The following is a 20,326-nucleotide window of genomic DNA, read 5'->3' as shown; positions in this document are numbered from 1 at the left end:
GATCTGTCCTGGAGAATATTCCATGTACAGTTGAGAAGAATGTGTATTCTTTTGCTATTGGGTGGAATGTTCTGTGTATGTCTGTCAAGTTGATTTACTCTGGAGTTTTATTCAAGTTGTCTGTTTCGTATTGATATTCTGTCTGGATGTTTTATCCTTTTTGATACTGGAGTATTGAAATCTCTTACTGTGTTGCTATCTATTTCTTTCCTTAGTTCCATCTTTGTTTGCTTCAAATATTTGGGTGCACTGGTGTTGAATGTATATGTAATTGTTACATCTTCCTGATGACCTGACCCTTTCATCATTATATAACATCCTTTTATGCCTCTTGTTAGTTTTTGACTTAAAATCTATTTTGTTTGATATAAGTATGGCCACTCCTGCTCTCTTTTGGTTATATTTGCATGGAGTATCTTTTCACCTTTACTCTCATCTTCTGTATGTCCTTAAATCTAAAGTGAGTCTGTTGTAGACAACAAATGGTTGGATCTTACTTTTTCTGATAAATGTATCGACTCTGTCTTTGATTTCTGACTTTAGTTCATCTACATTTAAAGTAATTACTGATACAGAAGACTTACTGTGTCCATTTTCTTATTTGTTGACTGTCTTAGAGTTTGTGTTTTGATTCCTTTCTCTTTTCCTTTTGTGTCTCTTCTCTAGGTATTTTCTTTTTGCTTAACCATGGGTCTTATATAAAACATCTTATAGTTTTGACAATCTATATTAAACTGATAACACTTCAGAAATCTATTCTTTCACTTCTCTCTCCCTTCTACACTTTGTTATCAACATCACAAATATCATCTTTTTATTGTATATCTTATGAATCCATTTTTGTAGTTATAGTTATTTTTATACTTTTGTCTTTTAACTTCTGTACTAGAATTGTTATTTTTAGTCTTTATTTTTAATTTTTTTAAAAACAATTTGTGGAGTTTAACATTTGTTATGTACACTTTTTGTGACTTAAGTTCTAAATTTTATGTAAAACTTTTTCATGAAAACTTCTATAAGTTAAGTAAATCTAATAAATAATTTTTTTGTTGTTTAAACAGAATTCTGAGACTGATGGTCAGCCATATAGAAGAAGACATTGAACCTATAGTTTTCTGAAGAAGCAATTTAAAAGATCCAAAAAACACAAAAGGTAATGAGAAGGTTGTATCTTAGAATATACTTTGGATTGACATTTTTCCAGCAAAATATATAAATTAATCCATAAACTGTTTTGACACACTAATTTGAGGAATGTTTTATTAAAAAATTTTTCCTATTTATATTACTTTGTTTCAAAACATGTATTGTATCCACTATATTTAGATACTGTTTTAGATACTGAGAATGCAGTGATAAACAAGACAGAAGCTGTCCCTGCTCTCATTATGGTTGCATTCTAAAGAGAGGGAGGACAAATAAACCAGTGAAACATTTGTCGTTCAATGCACAGAATTAAAATAAATAATGTGTTACAGAGACTGGTGACTGCTTTCATTATTGAAAGACATAAATATTTGAAAGCCCTCACTGAAGAAGAACATTTCAGTTAAGATATGAATGGCAAGAATGTGCCAGCCTTGTGAAGATCTGAGAAAGGAGATTTACAAGCAGTGAAACCAAAATGACCATAGAATGCTTGAGGAACGGAAAGAGAAAATGTGACTGGAGTATAATAAACGAGGGGAAGAGTATATGGAATTGAGGTTCGAGAAGAAATCTTGGCAAGGAGCAAATTTACAGAGAAAGTCAAGTGTTCTGTTTTGCTGTATAATATTTTAGACACCTGTAAATGCTGTAGAAATATCAAAAAGGTAGCTGGATATAAGACTCTGAAGTTAAGAATCATGTCTAAGGGTGTGGATTTGGGAGTTATTGGCACAGAGAAATACTTAAAGGCATATGTCTAGATGAAATTATATAGGAAGTGTACATAGATTGAGAAGGATTTATCCTTGGGACATGCCAGTGTTAGAGGAGAAGGAACAACCAGTGAGATGAGTGAGAAATCAGGAAAGTGTTCTGTTGCAGAAGGCAAAAAGAGAAAAGTATTTAATAAATGTAGAAGTGATTAGTTACATCATATGCTACTATGAGGTAAAATAGAGAGTAGACCAGAGCAACCATTATTGCATTTGGCAGCATGAATGTCCTTTAACCTCTAATAAGAGTGAACAATCTCAGTAGGAGTGGTGAGGGTGAAAGCCTGATTAAAATTGATGAAGAAGAAATGGGGGAATTTCCAGTTAAAGATGGCAAAAGAAATGCAATTAAATTCCTGTTTTTTTTTTCCCTTGAAACTCCATTAAAGCTAAAGTAAAGGGATGGTTTTTTTTTTCTTCCTTTAAAACAAAAGGCCTAACTTCACAAGAGCAAACAGAAGGGGACAGGAAACAAATGCAAAAAAAATTTGGAGCCTGAAAAGCAAAAGAAAGTCTGGTATCTCTCTTACAGACCCTAGAACCCTGAGCCAGCTGTGAGAATGCTGAGACTAAACTTAACAGCACTATAGAGCCTCTAAAATGTCAGGAATGGACAGCGCTCTTTACTTCTGCAAATAGAAATACGAGTGGAAGTAAAAAGAAGCCGATATGTTGCCAGTCTGTCTAAGAGGTGATTATACTCCATAAACCCTTTTCTTGACCTTGGAGTACCAAGCATCTACCCCTTCCTTATCTTAGCAGAAGACTAGAGATCTATTTTCTAGCAAGGATAAAATTGAGATGCAGCAAACATGGTTGAGAATGGGAGTACCATGTTGAAAATAGAGGGATTAAGAACGTAGGCTACCAGATTTTTATAATTTTTCAGTCAGTAGTTTAGAAGATTTTTCTCTGGAAATTGTAACCAGCCTAAGAGAAAAGAGCTGAAGATACTGACTTAAAGAATTTCCCCAAAGAAATATTCCAACCTGATACCTCTGCTAAAGTTCATAGTCAGTAAAACCTATCACAAAGAATTTCAGTGATCTTTTTAGACCCCACTCTTAAATGATTTGGTTCCCAGAGATCTCTAAGCATTATGGGAAAACCTGTTATGTGAGAGCCAAAGACCATGCCAAAAGAACTTACCAAGTTAGGGGAAATGGAGACCAGGTAGGTAAAATTTACCCCACTTACAGCAGGTAAAAAACTGAAACAAAAACAAAATTATTACCTAATGGTTTCAGAGAAGTTGGAAGGGAGATGCTAAATTTGTGAAACGTGAAAGAAAAACAAATTAGAAATGAAGAACTCAAGAGTGGAAAAATAAAGCTAATATATCGAGAGTAAAACAAAGTTAAAATGGGAGAGAAAAATATAAAATTGGAGCAACTGTCAGAATCTCTAATGTTGAAATAATGGGAGTTATGGAAAGGGAGAAAAGAGAGAAATAGGAGAAATAAAGAATTGAGAATGATTGAACAAAACTGTCCAGAATTAGAGGACATAAGTTTCTAAGTAGAAAGATCCTATACTGTGACCACTATGGATGTGGAAATAAGTCCAAAATAGGACATATCGCTGTTAAAATGTAAAACATAGAGGAGTTTCCAGAGTAAGAGAAGTAGGTCACATGTAAAGATCAATAATCAGAATGGCTTTGGGCTTCTTGAGAATACTCTGGAAACTAGAAGACAATGGAGCCTTCTTGTAAGTCTCAGGGAAAACTTATTTCCAACCCAGTATTCAGTATGTAGCTAAACTATTGATTAACTATGATTGATGACAGTTTCAGACTTGTGATTTCTAAACTGCTTATCTGCCATGACCCCTTTCTTGGGGTGTTACATTTGGAGGTACTCAACAAAATAAGTAAACTAAAAAAGATGAAAGCATAGGATATAAGAAACAGAAAATGCACCTTTAGTAGAGACCCAGAAAATCACCAGGAAGATTATGTATAATGACCCCAAGATGATTGCTGGTTGTAGAGAGCATCTAGTCCCAACAGGAATAGGTCAAAGGGCACCAAGGTAAATAGCTTTGAGATTATGTTGGTAGAATGTGTAATGTGTTTGAAGATGTTAGGAGATTTAGACAGGAAAGAGTTTGGGGCTGAATTGGTGATAGGTATATAGGAAAGTAAGTCAACAATAAAACAATTATTAACTCCAGGGAAAATTATTTAGAAAGGGGAAGTAATTGTAGTATGCTGTATGGCTCAGTTGTGAATTGCATTTACAGAGTCATAATAATGTTAACTCTGAATATAACCACCTAGCCAAAAGTATGATATTGGGAATTTGGGCAAGTGTGCATGTAAATGAGGTAAGGATGGGGAGTCAAAAAGAATTAAATTTTTCTTAGTGGAATTCAGTAGATGATGCCTAATAAAGACTCTCTTGAGAGCAAAAGGAGACACTTTTAATAATTACATTGGGACAGCTTGAATAAGTTGGGAGCGTATAGACAAACTACCTAAAACAGAAGGAATCAAGAAGTAGCAAAATAAAGGATATCAGAGAGTTAACCGCCTGCAGAGACAGTTCAAGGGGTGAAAGTGGTGGGAAGTGGGAATTGGGGGATCAGAGAACAGAGGACTTCCAATTTTTTAGTAAGTCTTGTAAAACTAGGTGGGCACTTTAGACTTTGAACATGGTGAAAATAAACTGGTGAAAATAAACACTACATTTTAAAGTAAGGGAGAGAAGGGAATTAAAGATGTTCAAACAGCAAATGTACCCTGCCATGCAGTTTTCCTGTGAAAGGGAGCAGAAAAGGAGGGCAGTACCTGAAGGGGTTGGTGGGTCAGGGGTTGCTTTTGTTTTGTTTTTAGGGTAAAATACTAAGATGTTGATCAGAAAAATCCATTTTTTAAGGGAGAAATTCGTGATGTAGGAATGGAAAGCCTTGAGGGTGACAGCAACTGCGATTCAGAGGACTAGAATCATGTCATTAGATACTGCACAGTTTATTTTTAATACAGAATGTGTTGTTTCATGTATAAGGGTTCTTTTCCAAAGATTTCCAGGCTCTGAGATTTTCTGTTAATTATATTTAATGTTGCATGCTGAATTAAAAACATATCTGCTTCTGTATTTGGCAGACTTTGAATGTTTTATAAAATTTCTTAGTTCTTAATGTCTCCCCATTTCATAAATATTTGTAAAGCTTGTTTTTAAACTGATATTTATAAAAGACTTATGCCATCCTTGCCCTCTGTCATCATAAAGTAATAATAACACTGGAGAGCTGGGAAGTCCTATCGCTGAATGACGTTGAGCTCAAGTTGCTTATGTAAAGGAGCATTTGATTCCTACATGTAACTTGATCTTGGTAATTTAATTTGTGAACTTTGAATCCCAGAAACTGTAACTGATCCTTTCAAAGACACATTATTGCATACTATGCTGGCCTAGGAATGTCAATATTTAAGAAAGAAGACTTTTAATAATAAAATTTGATCTGTATTAGATTATGCACTTGAAATTCCTTGCTGTGTGTAGGGACACAGCATATCTCCTAAAACAGAATCATTTTAGGATCCATAGCATGAATCATTTAGAATCCATAGCATGTGCAGGTGTGACTCTGGATGGTTTTTTTTGTACTGAAAATGTGAGGCCTAGGGTAGTCCCCAGATAGGACCTTTTGGCTGTTCCACCATTACTTTGTTTTGAATTAATTTGACACTTTATTTAAAGAAGTTAGAGGGAATTTTTACGCAGTTGGCTCTAGAGTACTTCGTTCCACCTATTTCACTTCTTCCTTACCTTTTCCTTAAATATAGTATGTCACTTGGCTAGAAAAGTAGACAAAAGATCTTGGACTAGACTGTTAAAGATATAGTCTTAATTTGTTCACTTAGCACAATAAATGTTTGGAAGAATACGGTTACCAACATTAGTAAAATAGCCTAATAAAGCATCAGCTTGTATCTTCTAAACCATTTTGGGTTCAATCAAGTTGACCCTTCCTATAGTCTGAGCCCTAATTCTTGGGGTCTTTTTTTTTTTTTTTCTAATTTTCCCTATTTTCTACCTTTTGCTAATTAAAGAAGCATAGTCTTGGTTCCATATAAAAAAGGATCAGATCTGGCCTTTTAACTTTAAAATTGTTCTTTTTTAATTCACCCAACATGACTGTTACCTTTCCACTGTTCTTTTTGTTCCAGTCATAGAACTGATCTCTGTTATTACCATGATAGGTATGTCTCTTAGACCAGAGGGTTGTAGTTAGGTCATCTTTGAAGTCTTTTCTAACTCCAGAATTCGGTAATTCCACGTTTCATCTCCTGATGTTCACCCAGACACTTAAAACTGGTATTTTATCTAGTGCTAGTTCCTTTTACTTTTACTTCTGACTCCCTATTCATTTTCTTTTAAGAATTCTTAGCCCTTCATCGTCTCATTTCTATAGCCATAACCACAGAGGCACAACATCATTTATCAAGGATTATTCACTTGCTCTTTCATGACTATACATTTGAAAACAGTGATAGAATATTTTAGAATCCCATGTTCTTAGAGCATCTTTAATCTCTTTTCACTTAGTGTTACACATTCATTTGCACTATTTTCTCAATTTTAGATAAGATGTATAATACTTAAAGTATAATTTTTCATGTCTCAAAACTGGGGATTTATTAGCATTAATAAATATTTAACTCATGACAATAGGATGTACGTATTTTGTGTAAATAAATTCTGCCTTACACTTCAGAAAACCTATAGAATATAGGGTGACAAACTTTAGGCTAACAATTTCATTTTAAAGTAGTGAACCTTAATTCCTTCAATGTGGGTAAGAGACCCTTTATAATAAGGCTTTTTTCCACTTCACTTGCCTTCACCCTTCTACTCACTCTTACTCTCATTTTATGCTCTAGTAATTAAAACTTTAAGTTGTAACATGACCAAATTTTTTCTAAATAAAATGCTAAAATGCAACACCTGGGTGGCTTGCTTAGTCGGTTGAGTGTCTGACTTTGGCTCAGGTCACGATCTCATGGTTTGTGAGTTTGAACTCTATATTGGGCTCTGTGCTGACAGCTTAGAGCCTGGAGCCTGCTTTGGATTCTATGTCTCCCTCTCTCTCTCTGACCCTCCCCTGTTCTTTCTCTCTCTCTGTCTCTCTCAAAAATAAAAATAAACATTAAACATTAAAAAAAAAATTAAACGAGGGGCACCTGGGTGGCTCAGTCAGTTAAGTGTCTGACTCTTGATTGCGGCTCAGGTCAGGAGCTCACTGTTCATGAGTTTAAGCCCCGTGTCAGGTTCTGTGCTGATAGCACAGAGCCTGCTTGGGATTTTCTCTCTTCCCCTCTCTCTCTGCCCCTCCCCAACTTGTGCTTTCTCTCTGTCTCAAAAATAAACAAACTTAAAAAAAATTTTTTTTTTAAAGAAAATGCTAAACCTCCTAAGTTTCTCAAATATGATGCTCCCTCAAGGCCTGTGCCTTTGCAAGTTGCTATTCTTGTAGCTTAGAATCCTTTCACATACTACCTCTTCTTTTGCTCTGGTCTGTTATTTCTCACATTCAAATGGTCATACAGATCACATGGGGACCTTGTTAAATGTAGATTCTGGTTCAGTAGGACTGGGGTTTTTAACAAGGCCTCAGATGATGCCAGTGCTGGTGGTCTGCACCAGCATTGGCATCATCTGAGATACGTGTGTGTGTGTGTGTGTGTGTGTGTGTATACGTATATATGTATTTTGTTTTAAATTGTCAAGTTAGCTAACATACTGTGTAGTCGGCTTCAGGAATAGATTCCTGTGATTCATCCCTTACATACAACCCCCAGTGCTCATTCCAAGAAGTGCCTTCCTCAGTGCCATCACCCATTTTTTCACCTCCCCAACCCCCTACCCCTCATCAACTCTCAGTTTGTTGTCTGTGTTTAATAGTCTCTTAATGGTTTGCCTCCTTCTCTGTTTGTATCTTATATTTCCTTCCTTCCCCCATGGTCATCTGTTAAGTTTCTCAAATTCCACATATGAGTGAAAATATATGATATCTGTCTTTCTCTTAGCATATAATACCCTCCAGTTCCATCCATGTTGTTGAAAATGGCAAGATTTCATTCTTTTTCATCACCAAGTAGTATTCCATTGTATATGTAAACTACATCTTTATCCATTCATCAGTTGATGGACATTTAGGCTCTTTCCATAATTTGGCTATTGTTGATAGCACTGCTATAAACATTGGGGCACATGTGCCTCTATGAATCAGCACTCCTGTATTCTTCGGATAAATTCCTAGTAGTGCTATTGCTGGATCATAGAGTAATTCTATTTTTAACTTTTTGAGGAACCTCCACACTGTTTTCCAGAGCACCAGTTTGCATTCCCACCAACAGTGCAAGAGGTTTCCCTTTTCTCCACATACTCGCCAGCATCTGTAGTTTTCTGAGTTGTTGATTTTAGCCACTCTGACCGGTGTGAGGTGGTATCTCATTGTGGTTTTGCTTTGTATTTCCCTGATGATGAGCAATGGTGAGCATCTTTTTTCATGTGTCTGTTTGCCATCTGGATGTCTTTGTGTCTCTTCATGTGTTCTGCCCATTTCTTCACTGGATTATTTGTTTTTCGGGTATTGAGTTCCTTATAGATTTTGGATACTAACCCTTTATCTTGTATGCCATTTGCAAATATCTTCTCCCATCCTGTTGGTTGCCTTTTAGTTTTGTTGATTGTTTCTTTTGCTGTGCAGAAGCTTTTTATCTTGATGAGGTCTCAGTAGTTCATTTTTGCTTTTATTTCCCTTGATGTTGGAGACATGTCAAGTGAGAAGTTGCTGCAGCCGAGGTCAAAGTGGTTACTGCCTGTTATTTCCTGTAGGATTTTGATGGTTTTCTGCCTCACATTCGGGTCTTTCATCCATTTTGAATTCATTTTTGTGTATAGTTTAAGAAAGTCGTGTAGTTTCATTCTACATGTTGCTGTCCAGTTCTCCCAGCACCATTTGCTAAAGAGACTGCCTTTTTTCCATTGGATACTCTTTCCTGCTTTGTCAAAGATTAGTTGGCCATATATGTGTGGGTCCATGTTTGGGTTCTCTCTTCTATTCCATTGGTCTATGTATCTGTTTTTGTGCCAGTACCATACTGTCTTGATGATTACAGTTTTGTAGTAGAGGCTAAAGTCTGGGGTTGTGATACCTCCGACTTTGGTTTCCTTTTTCAACATTACTTTGGCTATTCAGGGTCTTTTGTGGTTCTATACAAATTTTAGGATTGTTCTAGCTCTGTGAAAAATGCTGGTGCTATTTTGATTGGCATTGCATTGAATCTGTAGATTGCTTTGGGTAGTATTGACATTTTAACAATATTTATTTTTCCAACCCATGAGCACGGAATGTTTTTCCATTTCTTTATATCTTCTTCAATTTCTTTCATAAGTTTTCTAGAGTGTTTAGCATACAGATTTTTCACATCTTTGGTTCGGTTTCTTCCTAGGTATTTTATGGTTGTTGGTATAGTTGTAAATGGGATCAATTTCTTGATATCTCTTTCTGTTGCTTCGTTATTGGTTGTAGAAATGCAGCCGATTTCTGTACATTGATTTTATATCTTGTGACTTTGCTGAATTCATGTATCAGCTTTAGCAACTTTTTGGTGAAGTCTTTCAGGTTTTCCATGTAGAGTATCTTGTCATCTGCGAAGAGTGAAAGTTTGACTTCTACTTTGCCAATTTGCATGGCTTTTATTTTGTTTTGTTGTCTGATTGCTGAGGCTGCGACTTCTAAGTATGTTAAACAAGAGTAGTGAGAGTGGACATCCCTGTCGTGTTCCTGATCTCAGGGGGAAAGCTGTCAGTTTTTCCCCATTGAGGATGATATTAGCTGTGGGCCTTTCATATATGGCTTTTCTGATGTTAAGGTATGTTCCTTCTAACCTGACTTTCTTGAGGGTTTTTATTAAGAAAGGAAGCTGTATTTTGTCAAATGCTTTCTCTGCATCTATTGACAGGATCATATGGTTCTTATCCTTTCTTCTATTAATGTGATGTATCATGTTGATTGATTTGCGAGTATTGAACCAGCCCTGCAGCCCAGGAATGAATCCTACTTGATCATGGTGAATAATTCTTTTAATATACTGTTGAATTCGATTTGCTAGTATCTTGTTGAGGATTTTTGCATCCATGTTCATCAGGGATATTGGCCTTTATTCTCCTTTTCAGTGGGGTCTTTGTCTGGTTTGGCAATCAAGGTAATGCTGGCTTTATAGAATGAGTCTGGAAGCTTTCATTTTGTTTTTGCAACAGCTTGAAAAGAATAGGAATTAACTCTGCTTTAACTCTGCTTTATTTTTTTATTTTTTTTTTTTTTTAATTTTTTTTTTTTCAATGTTTTTAATTTATTTTTGGGACAGAGAGAGACAGAGCATGAATGGGGGAGGGGCAGAGAGAGAGGGAGACACAGAATCGGAAACAGGCTCCAGGCTCCGAGCCATCAGCCCAGAGCCTGACGCGGGGCTCGAACTCACGGACCGCGAGATCGTGACCTGGCTGAAGTCGGACTCTTAACCAACTGCGCCACCCAGGCGCCCCTAACTCTGCTTTAAATGGTGGAATTCCCCTAGCCAACTGGCCCAGGACTCTTATTTGTTGGGAGATTTTTGATAACTGAATCAATTTCTTCTAGTTATAGGTCTGTTCAGATTTTTTCATTTCTTTTTACTTGAGTTTTGGTACTATGTGAGTGAGTGTCTAGGAATTTATCCATTTCTCCCAGATTGTCCAGTTTGTTGGCATCTAATTTTTCATAGTATTCTCTAATAATTGTTGGTGTTGGTTCTCTAATAATTCTCTAATAATATGGTGTTGGTTGTGATCTCTCCTCTTTCAATCGTGATTTTATCTATTTGGGTCCTCTCTCTTTTCTTTTTGGGAAATCTGGCTAGGGGTTTGTCAGTTTTGTTTATTCTTTCAGAAAACCAGCTCTTAGATTCATTGATCTGTTCTACTGGTGTTTTTTTTTTTTTTTTGGATTTTATGTTGTTCATTTCTGCTCTACTCTTTATTATTTGTCATCTTCTGCTGGGTTTGTGCTTTCTGTGGTGCTGCCAAGTTCCTCCAGGTGTGAGGTTAGGTTATGTATTTGGGACTTTTGCTTCTTGAGATAGGCTTAAATTGCAGTGTACTTTCCTCTTAGGACTGCCTTTGCTGTGTCCCAAAGTGTTTGGACTCTTGTGTTTTCATTTTCATTTGCTTCCGTGTATTTTTAAATTTCTTCTTTAATTGCCTGGTTGACCCATTCATTCTTTAGTAGGATGTTCTTTAACCTCCACGTATTTGGGAACTTTCCAAATTTTTTCTTGTGATTTCAAGTTTCATAGTGTTGTGATCTGAAAATATGGATGGAATGATCTCAACCTTTTATATTTATAGAGGGCTGTTTTGTGGCCCAGTATGTGATCTGTTTTGGAGAATGTTCCAAGTGCACTCAAGAATGAGTATTCTGCTTTTGGATGAAAAGTTCTGAATATATCTGTTAAGTCCATCTGGTCCAATGTGTCATTAAGAGCTGTTATTTCCTTATTGATTTTCTGCCTAGATGATCTGTCCATTGCTATAAGAGGAGTATTAATGCCCCCCCATAATCACAGTTATTATCTATACATTTATTTATGTTTGTGAATAACTGATTTATGTATTTGTGTTCTTCCTTCTTGTGGGCATGAGCATTTACAATCGCTAGCTCTTCTTGATGGATAGACCCCTTAATTATGATACACTGCCCTTCTTCATCTCTTGTTACAGACTTTGTTTTAAAATCCAATTTGTCTGATACAAGTATGGCTACTCTAGCTTTCTTTTGCCCTCCAGTAGCATGATAGTTGGTTCTCCATCCCCTCACTTTCAATCTGCAGGTGTCCTCATGTCTAAAATGAGTCTTTTGTAGTCAGCATACAGATGGATCTTGTTTTTTTATTCATTCTGATACCCTAGGTCTTTTGATTGGGGCATTTAGTTCATTTACATTCAGAGTGATTATTGAAACGTATGGATTTAGTGTCATTGTGTTATCTGTAGGTTTTGTGCTTGTGGTGATATCTCTGGTCCTTTTGCTGCTTTCCACTAGTGGTCATGAACTCCTTTAGTTTTTGTTTGTCTGGGATGGCCTTTATCTCTCCTTCTATTCTGAATGACAGCCTTGCCGTTAAAAGATTCTTGGCTGCATATTTTTCCTATTCAGCACATTGAATATTTCCTGCCACTCTCTTCTGGCCTCCCAAATTTCAGTGGTCAGGTCTGCTAACTACCTTTATGTGTCTACCCTTGTAGGTTAAGGCTTGTTTGTCTCATCTGTTTTCATAATTCTCTCTTTATCTTTCCATTTTGCCAGTTTCACTATGATATGTCATGGTGTTGACCTGTTTTGTTGATTTTGAAGGGAGTTCTCTGTGCCTCCTGGATTTGGATATCTGTTTCCTTCCCCAGATTAGGGATGTTCTCAGGTATAATTTGTTCAAATAAACCTTCTGCCCCTTTCTGTTTTCTTCTTCTGGAACTTCTATGATACAGATATTATTAGGTTTCATTAAATCACTTAGGTCTCTAAATCTCCCCTCGTGGTGTAGTAATTTCCTTTCCCTCTTTTTTTCAGTTTCATTATTTTCCATAATTTTATCTTCTGTCTTACCTATTTTCTCTTCTGCTTCTTCCATCCTCGCTGTCATTGTATCTAGTTTATTTTGCATCTCACATATAGTGTTTCTTAATTCATCGGAACTATTTCTTAGGTCTTTGATCTCTGCCTCGATTCTCCCCTGTCTTCTATGGTTTTTTCAAGCCTGGCTATTAGTCTTATGACTTTTATTCTAAATTCTTGTTCACATATATTGTTTCTATCTGTTTTGAGCCATTCTCTGGCTGTCATTTCTTCCTGGAATTTTTGAGGAGAATTCTTCCATTTCGTCATTTTGGCTAGGTTTCTGTCTTTTATGTGTTTTAATAGCTTGTTATGTGTCCTGCACCTGTGAGAACTACTATATTATAAAGGGGTCAGAGGTGCCTGGGTGGCTCAGTCAGTTAAATGTCTGTGATTTCATGGTTCATGCATTCAAGCCCCGCATCAGCTCTGTGATGACAACTCAGAGCCTGGAGCCTGCTTTGGAGAACCTGTCTCCCCCTCTCTCTGCCCCTTCCCTGTTCGCGTGTACTCTCTCTCTTTCAAAATAAATAACCATTAAAAAAAATTAAAGAAAAGGGGGTTATACACTGTCCAGGGCCTTGCACTTCAGGAAGCGTTTTTGGAGTGTGTTGCTTGCACTCGGCTGTTGCATATTTGGCTGCTCTGTCACAGTGGTCATTCTTCTCCAAAGCTCCTCCTTACTCATGGTGGTCGATTGTTTAGACCTTTCACCAGGTGTGCTTAGATTTGTTTAGAAATTAAAAAAAAAAAAAAAAGGAAAGTGCAGGGGACTTGGTCCCATACAAAGAGAAAAATGAGAGGGGTGGAAAAAAAGACCAAGCAGAGAATCAGAGAAACTACAAGGCTTAATCCAGAGAGAGAGAAAGGAAAATGAAGGAGGTATAGAAAAGATGTAAAAAGAATAAAAATGCCTGATTAAACAGACTGACAAAGGAGAGAAAAAAAAAATACATAACAAGAAATGACCAAAAGTCAAATCAGAGACTACGAATCTGATTCCAAAGGGGAAAAAAAAAAGAGGGTAGAAAAAAGAAAAGAGAAAAAAAATAATAGTAATAAAAAATTAAACAAAAAACCAGACTAACATACATAACTGCAGGACAGTTGTCGGTTGGTGTTTGAGATCAGTGGCTGTGCTGTCTGGAGGAGAGGCCATCTGGTTCCCTCAGTGTCAGTCCCACTCCAGTAGATAAGCAGTTGCTAGGCACGGAGGGGCGGGGTTTGGTGTAAGCAGGTCCTGCCTTCACTGGGGGCCCTGAAGCCCCACTGTGTTGGTGATGAGGAGAAAAATGGCAGTACCCCAATCTGTCCTCCCTGGACCGGGTGTCTCAAACCTCGCTGTTCAGGCAGCCCTTACAGAGTAGTGCGGGCAGCTGGCTTGTCCTGCTCTATGGTCTCCCTCGTCTCCTAGGTGATCGGCTGAGATTCAAAACCTGATGTCTTAAAGGATCCCACACTGTGGGACCCAGTTCTGGGGTAGCACCACTCCGCCCTGCCAATAAAGGGCCTTTGCCTGGCCTGGGCCATATTTTTAGTAATAGCAATTTAGACTATCTGACAAACTCATTGTCATCAAGAATATTTCCGGACTCCTTCCTACATACCTTCGTTATCCTTCTTACTATTATCTGGGTATCTGTCTCCCTATTCAGTTCCAGATTTTTGCCTATAAGGACTGACTTTTATCCTTCTATCCCTAAAGCTTAGCATACTATTTAATAGAAAATAGGCTTTCAACAAATGTTTGTTGATTAGGTATTATTTTTAAATTGAAGAATAGTTGACATAGAATGTTATATTAGTTTCAGGTATAAACAGTGATTCAGTAATTCTGTACATTCCACAGTGCTCACCATGATAAGGGTAGTTACCATCTGTCGACATACAATGTTACTACAATATTAATGACTATGTTCCCTATGCTGTACTTTTTATTCACATGACTTATTTTGTAACTGGCAGTTTGTTGGCCTTACTTCCTTTCACCTGTTTCAGTCATCCTCCCTCTTATCCCCGGCAACCACCAGTTCATTGTTTGTATTCATGAGTGTTTCTGTTTTTTGTGTTTTAGATTTCATATATAGGTGAAATCATATGGAATTTGTCTTTCTGTGTCTGACTTTCACCTGGTATGATACCCTCGAGGTTCATCCATGTTGAATGGATTGGCAAGATTTTATTTTTATAGCTGAGTAGTATTCCACACTGTGTGTGTGTGTCTGTGTGTGTTTGTGTGTGTGACACACACATCTCATATCTTCTTTATCCATTCATCTATCAATGGGCACCTAGGTTGTTTCCATATCTTGGCTATTGTAAATAACTGCTGCATGAATATAGGGGTACATATATCTTTTTGAATTATAGCCTATTTACAGTTTCATAGTCTAATATATATACTAAATGTTAAGAGTAGCCTTTATTATTTTATAATATAAAATTAATTATGAACCTCAATTTTTTTCCCCTGTATTCCTTTTTTAGAAGGGAAAAAGCCTTAAATATGCCCCAGCTAAAGGTATTTGCTTGAAAATATTTCAGCCTTTGGTACAAGCCAAAACATTTGAATTCTCTATGATAACATAAAGTGTTTCTCAACATTACTGTTTGTAGACTAATTTTTTTTTTGAAAACTAATGACTATGTATTTTTCTTTCCACCCAAGGAGAAGTACAAATGTCTACCACAAGACGAAAACGTAATATGTTATGTTGTTTACCGTAAGCTGTAGTAAAATGAGCTCGATTGTCGACAGGTATGTTTTTAGAGACTCTTTATTTTGAATCCTATAAAGGTATTTTAAAATTTATTATTAGAGTAATGATCTCTATCAAACTGATACGGAGTTTCATGCTTAAACATAATTCCTATTACATTCAGTTTCTATATTGAGTAAACATAGTGTAATAGTAAGATATGTTAATGTTATCTATAGCCAGAGTCCAGTGTATGGCTTGTGTCCTAAACAGATCTTGAACTATAATTTTGAGTTTGATTTGGTCAGAGCTGCTCCGAGAGAAATTGTGATAGTTGGCACGTTTCCCTGGCACCTTATGGAATCTTTTTTCTCCTCATGTGTTGTCCTTTTTCTCCGTATCTATCTGTTGGGGCTAACTCCATGTCTTTAAGCATTCTAGTGTTTGAGATTGATAAGTGGTAGCTATAATTAGGATTTTATTAGTTGAAATTACAATCTTTGAATCATATTCTTGGGAAAAGGATAAACCTGCTTCTTTGATTTTAAGACTTTTTTTTTTTTTTTTTTTTTTTTTTTTACATTTTAACACTGACACTGAGATTCATCTTACAATTGCCTTATCATAGTTTAATTGGTAGCATTTTTTTTCTTTCTTAGTGGCATATGAAATACTGACAAGTCTTTATAAAAGTCAATGGTGTTCTTAATTTGATGACATACAGTAACATATTTTAAGCTCTTACTCTTTGATAGGTAATGTGTAGAGTACTTTTCATATGTTGCTTCATTTAACCTCACAATAATTCCTTGAGATTTTACAGCTGAGGCAACCATAGGTCAGAGAGGTTGAATAACTTGTTTAAGGTCACATAGTTAAGTGATGAGCTGGAATTATGACCTATGTTGGCCTGACACTAAAGTTCCTGTATTTTTATTATAGTGTACTGTGTGATTCTTCCATAGGGGATTCTTTAAAAGTTTTGTAGCTAGAGTTGTATACAGAAGTGACTTGACGTGTGGGGCCAGCCTGTCTCCCTTTCCTGTGAGATAAACAGTGAAGATAAATACTCTACCAGAACTTAAGACCTAAGGGGCAAGGAGTTTCCTTAGAGAGGCCTGCCTGCAGCACTGCCCTAGTTTTGGGCTATGCCATATTTTCAGGTGGGCTCTATGTATAGTTGTCTCCTCAGAAAGGATGTTCCTTCACTGCTCCTGAGAGATTAAATATGATTGTGGTATTATGCTTCTCAGTGATTGCCAATTCCCATTCTAGATGATGCAACATCTAGAGATAGCATCTGTGTTCAGACATAACAGCAGTTTTTAATAAGAGTTCATTATTTCTGTGAATATCATTAAAATTATGGACTCTCTCCTCAATAAAATGCATATACATACAGAAGTTTTCCTAAGTTGCAGTGCACACATGGAACCTGGAAAGTCCAGATATGGACCTCTGTGATACAAAATTGGCAGATATTCTCAACAATGGGTCCAGCAGACGTTCTGTGTGCCTTTATAGGCCTTAGAAAGGTGTGATTAAAGTAGTGAATAGTGAATTCATGTAAAACTCCTGAGTCACCTGAAATTATTTAATATTGCTACTTAGATTAAGGGGTTAGCCACCAGGGCTCTTGATTTCATTTGTTAAAATGTTGTTCCCCTAGATCTTCCCATAACCAACCTCTTCTTGTCACTTAGCTCTCAGCTTAGATCTCCCCACCTCACCAAGTCCTTCCCTTACCACTGAGACTAAAGTAACACTGCAGTAACTAAAGTCTCCCCTTAAAAAAAAGAAAACTTGTCAATATTCCCTTGTTGATTTGTTTTGGTCTACTAGAAAATAAGCCATATGAGAGCAGGGACTTCTGTGTCTGATTAACTGCTCTGTATTCATGTTCAGAATAGATCCTGGCACATGAGTACTAATAAATATTTGTCAAATGAATCAATAATGAATGAAATGTATTAATGTAAGTTAAATGCTAGATGTTGTGATGCTCATGAGCAGTTTGTGGTTTTATTAATATGATGTCTCAAAATAATTTTTTTAAACTATGCTGTTAAAGATAATTTCAAATGAAGTAATTTTTATATGATGGCAGATACACTGACTGTCTATAGTTTTCGCTGATTACTAACAGTCTGAAACAAGGTATTAACCTCTGGTTAAATTAAATTCTGATTTTTGCATGTCATATTTACAGTAAGCTAAGTAAGTAGTTTTAAAATTCACATTTGTGGTAAATTTTTTAAAAATTTAGGTAAACATGGATAAACTTTAGTTTTCTAATATTTATTCGGAAACAGGTTAGCAGTTAGTTGAATTTGAATTTGTACTATCCTTTAATTTTAGAAAAATCCTAGGATGTAACTGATTTGATTCACATGTCATTTTGGTATTGCTGTTGCTTAATGAGTCTGCTCTTATTTTCTCTGTCGACTTTCTTTTTTCTTTTAGAGAAGATGGTAGTATATTTGATGGGTTGGTGGAAGAAGATGACAAGGACAAAGCAAAAAGGTAGTTCATCTTAAGATGCAAAATAGTAATTAAATGAATAATAAGTAAATATAAAAGTAAATAGTGATTTCCAAAAGCTGTCTGTCTTAAGAACTTAGATATATTAGCAAGGTGGAAAAGCTTAGAATATCAGTATGCAGTTTATAAATTAATAAGGTTATCCTGTAAAAGTGCTCCTCTCATCACATCATATTTGGAGTGTGTAATATCCATAAGACATCACTAAGGATGTTAACCTTCATCACTTGGCTAAGGTAGGATTTGCCTGGATTCACATTTGTAGTTACTGTTTTCCCCTGAACTTGTTCTATTGTTTGGTAGCAAGTTATTAAGTGTAGCCTACCTTCAAAGTAGTGATGGGGGGAATTAAGCTCCACCTCCCATAGAAGGGGATATCTACATATATTTGAAATACTTCTGTAAAAAAATTGTGTCCTTCCCATTCATTTATGTCTGTATGAACTCATGTATATTTATTTTATAGTTTAAGTTATACTCTAGTGCTGTTTTATTTTGTTGCTCAAATTGTTTCAGCTTTGGCGATTGGGAGTTCTTTCAGGGTAGGCTCCTGTGTCCTCCACATGCCTTCATTCTCCAGTAGAAGGGAAAGTAAATCATGGAGGTGAGGGAGTGAGATCTAGAGCCATGGTAGTGTTGATGTGAGCTGCCTTAAACAGGAGGCTTGACAGTCAATTATAGTATTAGGAGAGGGAGGCTCCGGGTAGCATTATAGCAGTTTGTAGTCACTGAGAGTGGGCAGTAAGCACTTTCTGGGTGTTTTTTTCCAGCTGTGTTGAACTATGTGGGTGCTTAGACAAGGGTGGACGTTGCTGTAGTATTATACACAGGTACAAAGATAAACATGTAATAAGTAATAGTTACTAAATGTCTGTATTCAGCAAAAAGGAAAAAAAAAAGGTAGTGGGATAAGAAAAATATTCACAATAACTGGGTGAATTGCAGAATATTCTAACGAATGATTAAAATCTAAGAAGAAGATTTTGAAGACAACTATATAGTGTATTCCAGGAAATAAAAAGACCTGGATTTGAAGCTAAAAATATATAGGACAACCCGTATCCCTCAACCTCAATCTGGTGGAGGAAAGTTTTTATAAAATACCTTAGGGTAGAGATAAAATCTGTTAAGATAGGAATAATCAGTCTTGCCTGAAAAAAGAAGCAGAACTCTAAGGAATTGACTTGGACAGTGTTGAAGGCCAAGTTTATAGATAGATAAGGTAGCTAAGGGTATCCTATTTTCGAACACTCTGAAGGTTTGATCATGTTTTTAGGGAACCAGAAATACTGTGGCTCTGGAAGACACTGGAGGAAGACAGAGAATCTCACAATATTGTCATAATTAAGCAGAACCACACTGAACTCTGACTGAAACTATGATGAGTTAAAGTACCTTAGTGTTGAACCAAGAACAAAGGGAGTTTTATACCCACCTCCAAAATGAAACCTCTGTGGCCTGTTATCAGTGAGGTCCTTACAAGGGCTGAGAACTTCCAGCCTAAATGTAACAATGAAGTGAAGTTTGCTTTAGTGGTTACGATTCAACAGTAGAGTTGGCAATATTTGGTTTCTGTGTATTTTCTTTCCCTGGAATCAAAATGTCTGCTTTGAATTACTACTTCATGGTAGCTGTATGACCCTGGGCATGTTCTTTATGCCTCAGTTGTCACCTGTAAAATGAAAAGTTGTAAGTAATAAAGTCTTCCTCCTAGGGATTAATGAGATTTCATAAGTGCTTACAGTAGTGCCTGGCACAGAAGTATGCCATGAATATTGGCTTTTATTTTTACCTCTATCCGTGTGTTCAGATACTTCATATATGCTAATTTTCAGATCCTTATTTCTTACTCTTTTCTAGAGGAATATAACTAGATCTGCATATCTAAGTCTTTTGTGTATGTCTTTTTAAATGTGAAACAGGCAATTTCATCATATTTAAATTCTGCAAACCATCTGTGCACCAAAACCAGTATCACATGTTATATCTCACATTAATAAATAGCATTACCAGTCACTTGGGAATCCTCTTATATTTCCCTTTTGCTTCCCTACTGCAAACCAGATTTGATTTACCTGGAATTGATAGATCTGCCTCTTAACCCTCAAACCCACACTGCTCTGTTAACACTGCCACTGCCATGGTTTATAGGCTAGTATGTTGCGGTTGCCTCCTAAATGGTCATCTGACGTCCAGGCTTGTTTGCCATACAATAAATTTTCACGAGTATTTGCTAAATGAATTTGTTTCACCAAGCCTCGATCTTTTCATCACTGTGATGCCAGAATGGTCAACAAGCAGTTCTGTTCACGTCATTCCTTTGCTTTAAAACCTTTCAGTGCCTTCCCCTGGCTTTCAGGATTAAATTAAAATCCTTTTATGTAACATAAAAACTTTATGATTTTTTCCAGTATTTATTTATTCCTCACCCACCGCCACAACTCTAGTATACTTGGGCACAGAAATCCCATCCATTGACCATATTAGCCAGGTTGAATTACT

At 36.4% G+C, this 20,326-nt stretch overlaps 1 protein-coding gene across 6 annotated transcripts in view; it reads left to right on the top strand.

Annotated features, from left to right (window-relative positions):
• Window positions 1-20,326, top strand: part of CLOCK (clock circadian regulator) — a 127,425-nt gene that overhangs the window by 38,349 nt on the left and 68,750 nt on the right. For 5 of the 6 annotated variants that reach the window (XM_060654978.3, XM_078446109.2, XM_060654979.3 and 2 more), the window contains 3 exons: window positions 1,062-1,153; window positions 15,253-15,342; window positions 17,747-17,806. In XM_060654978.3, coding sequence (XP_060510961.1) covers window positions 15,296-15,342; window positions 17,747-17,806 — 107 coding nt within the window. In that variant the 5' untranslated portion in view covers window positions 1,062-1,153; window positions 15,253-15,295. The remainder of the gene's footprint in view (window positions 1-1,061; window positions 1,154-15,252; window positions 15,343-17,746; window positions 17,807-20,326) is intronic. The other variant, XM_060654984.3, reaches the window with a different exon arrangement.

The sequence above is a fragment of the Panthera onca genome, chromosome B1, assembly GCF_046562875.1.
Source record: "Panthera onca isolate mPanOnc1 chromosome B1, mPanOnc1 haplotype 2, whole genome shotgun sequence".
Taxonomy (NCBI): domain Eukaryota; kingdom Metazoa; phylum Chordata; class Mammalia; order Carnivora; family Felidae; genus Panthera; species Panthera onca.
The sequence above is the reverse complement of the archived record's forward strand: the minus strand, read 5'-3'. Positions and strand labels throughout refer to the sequence as shown.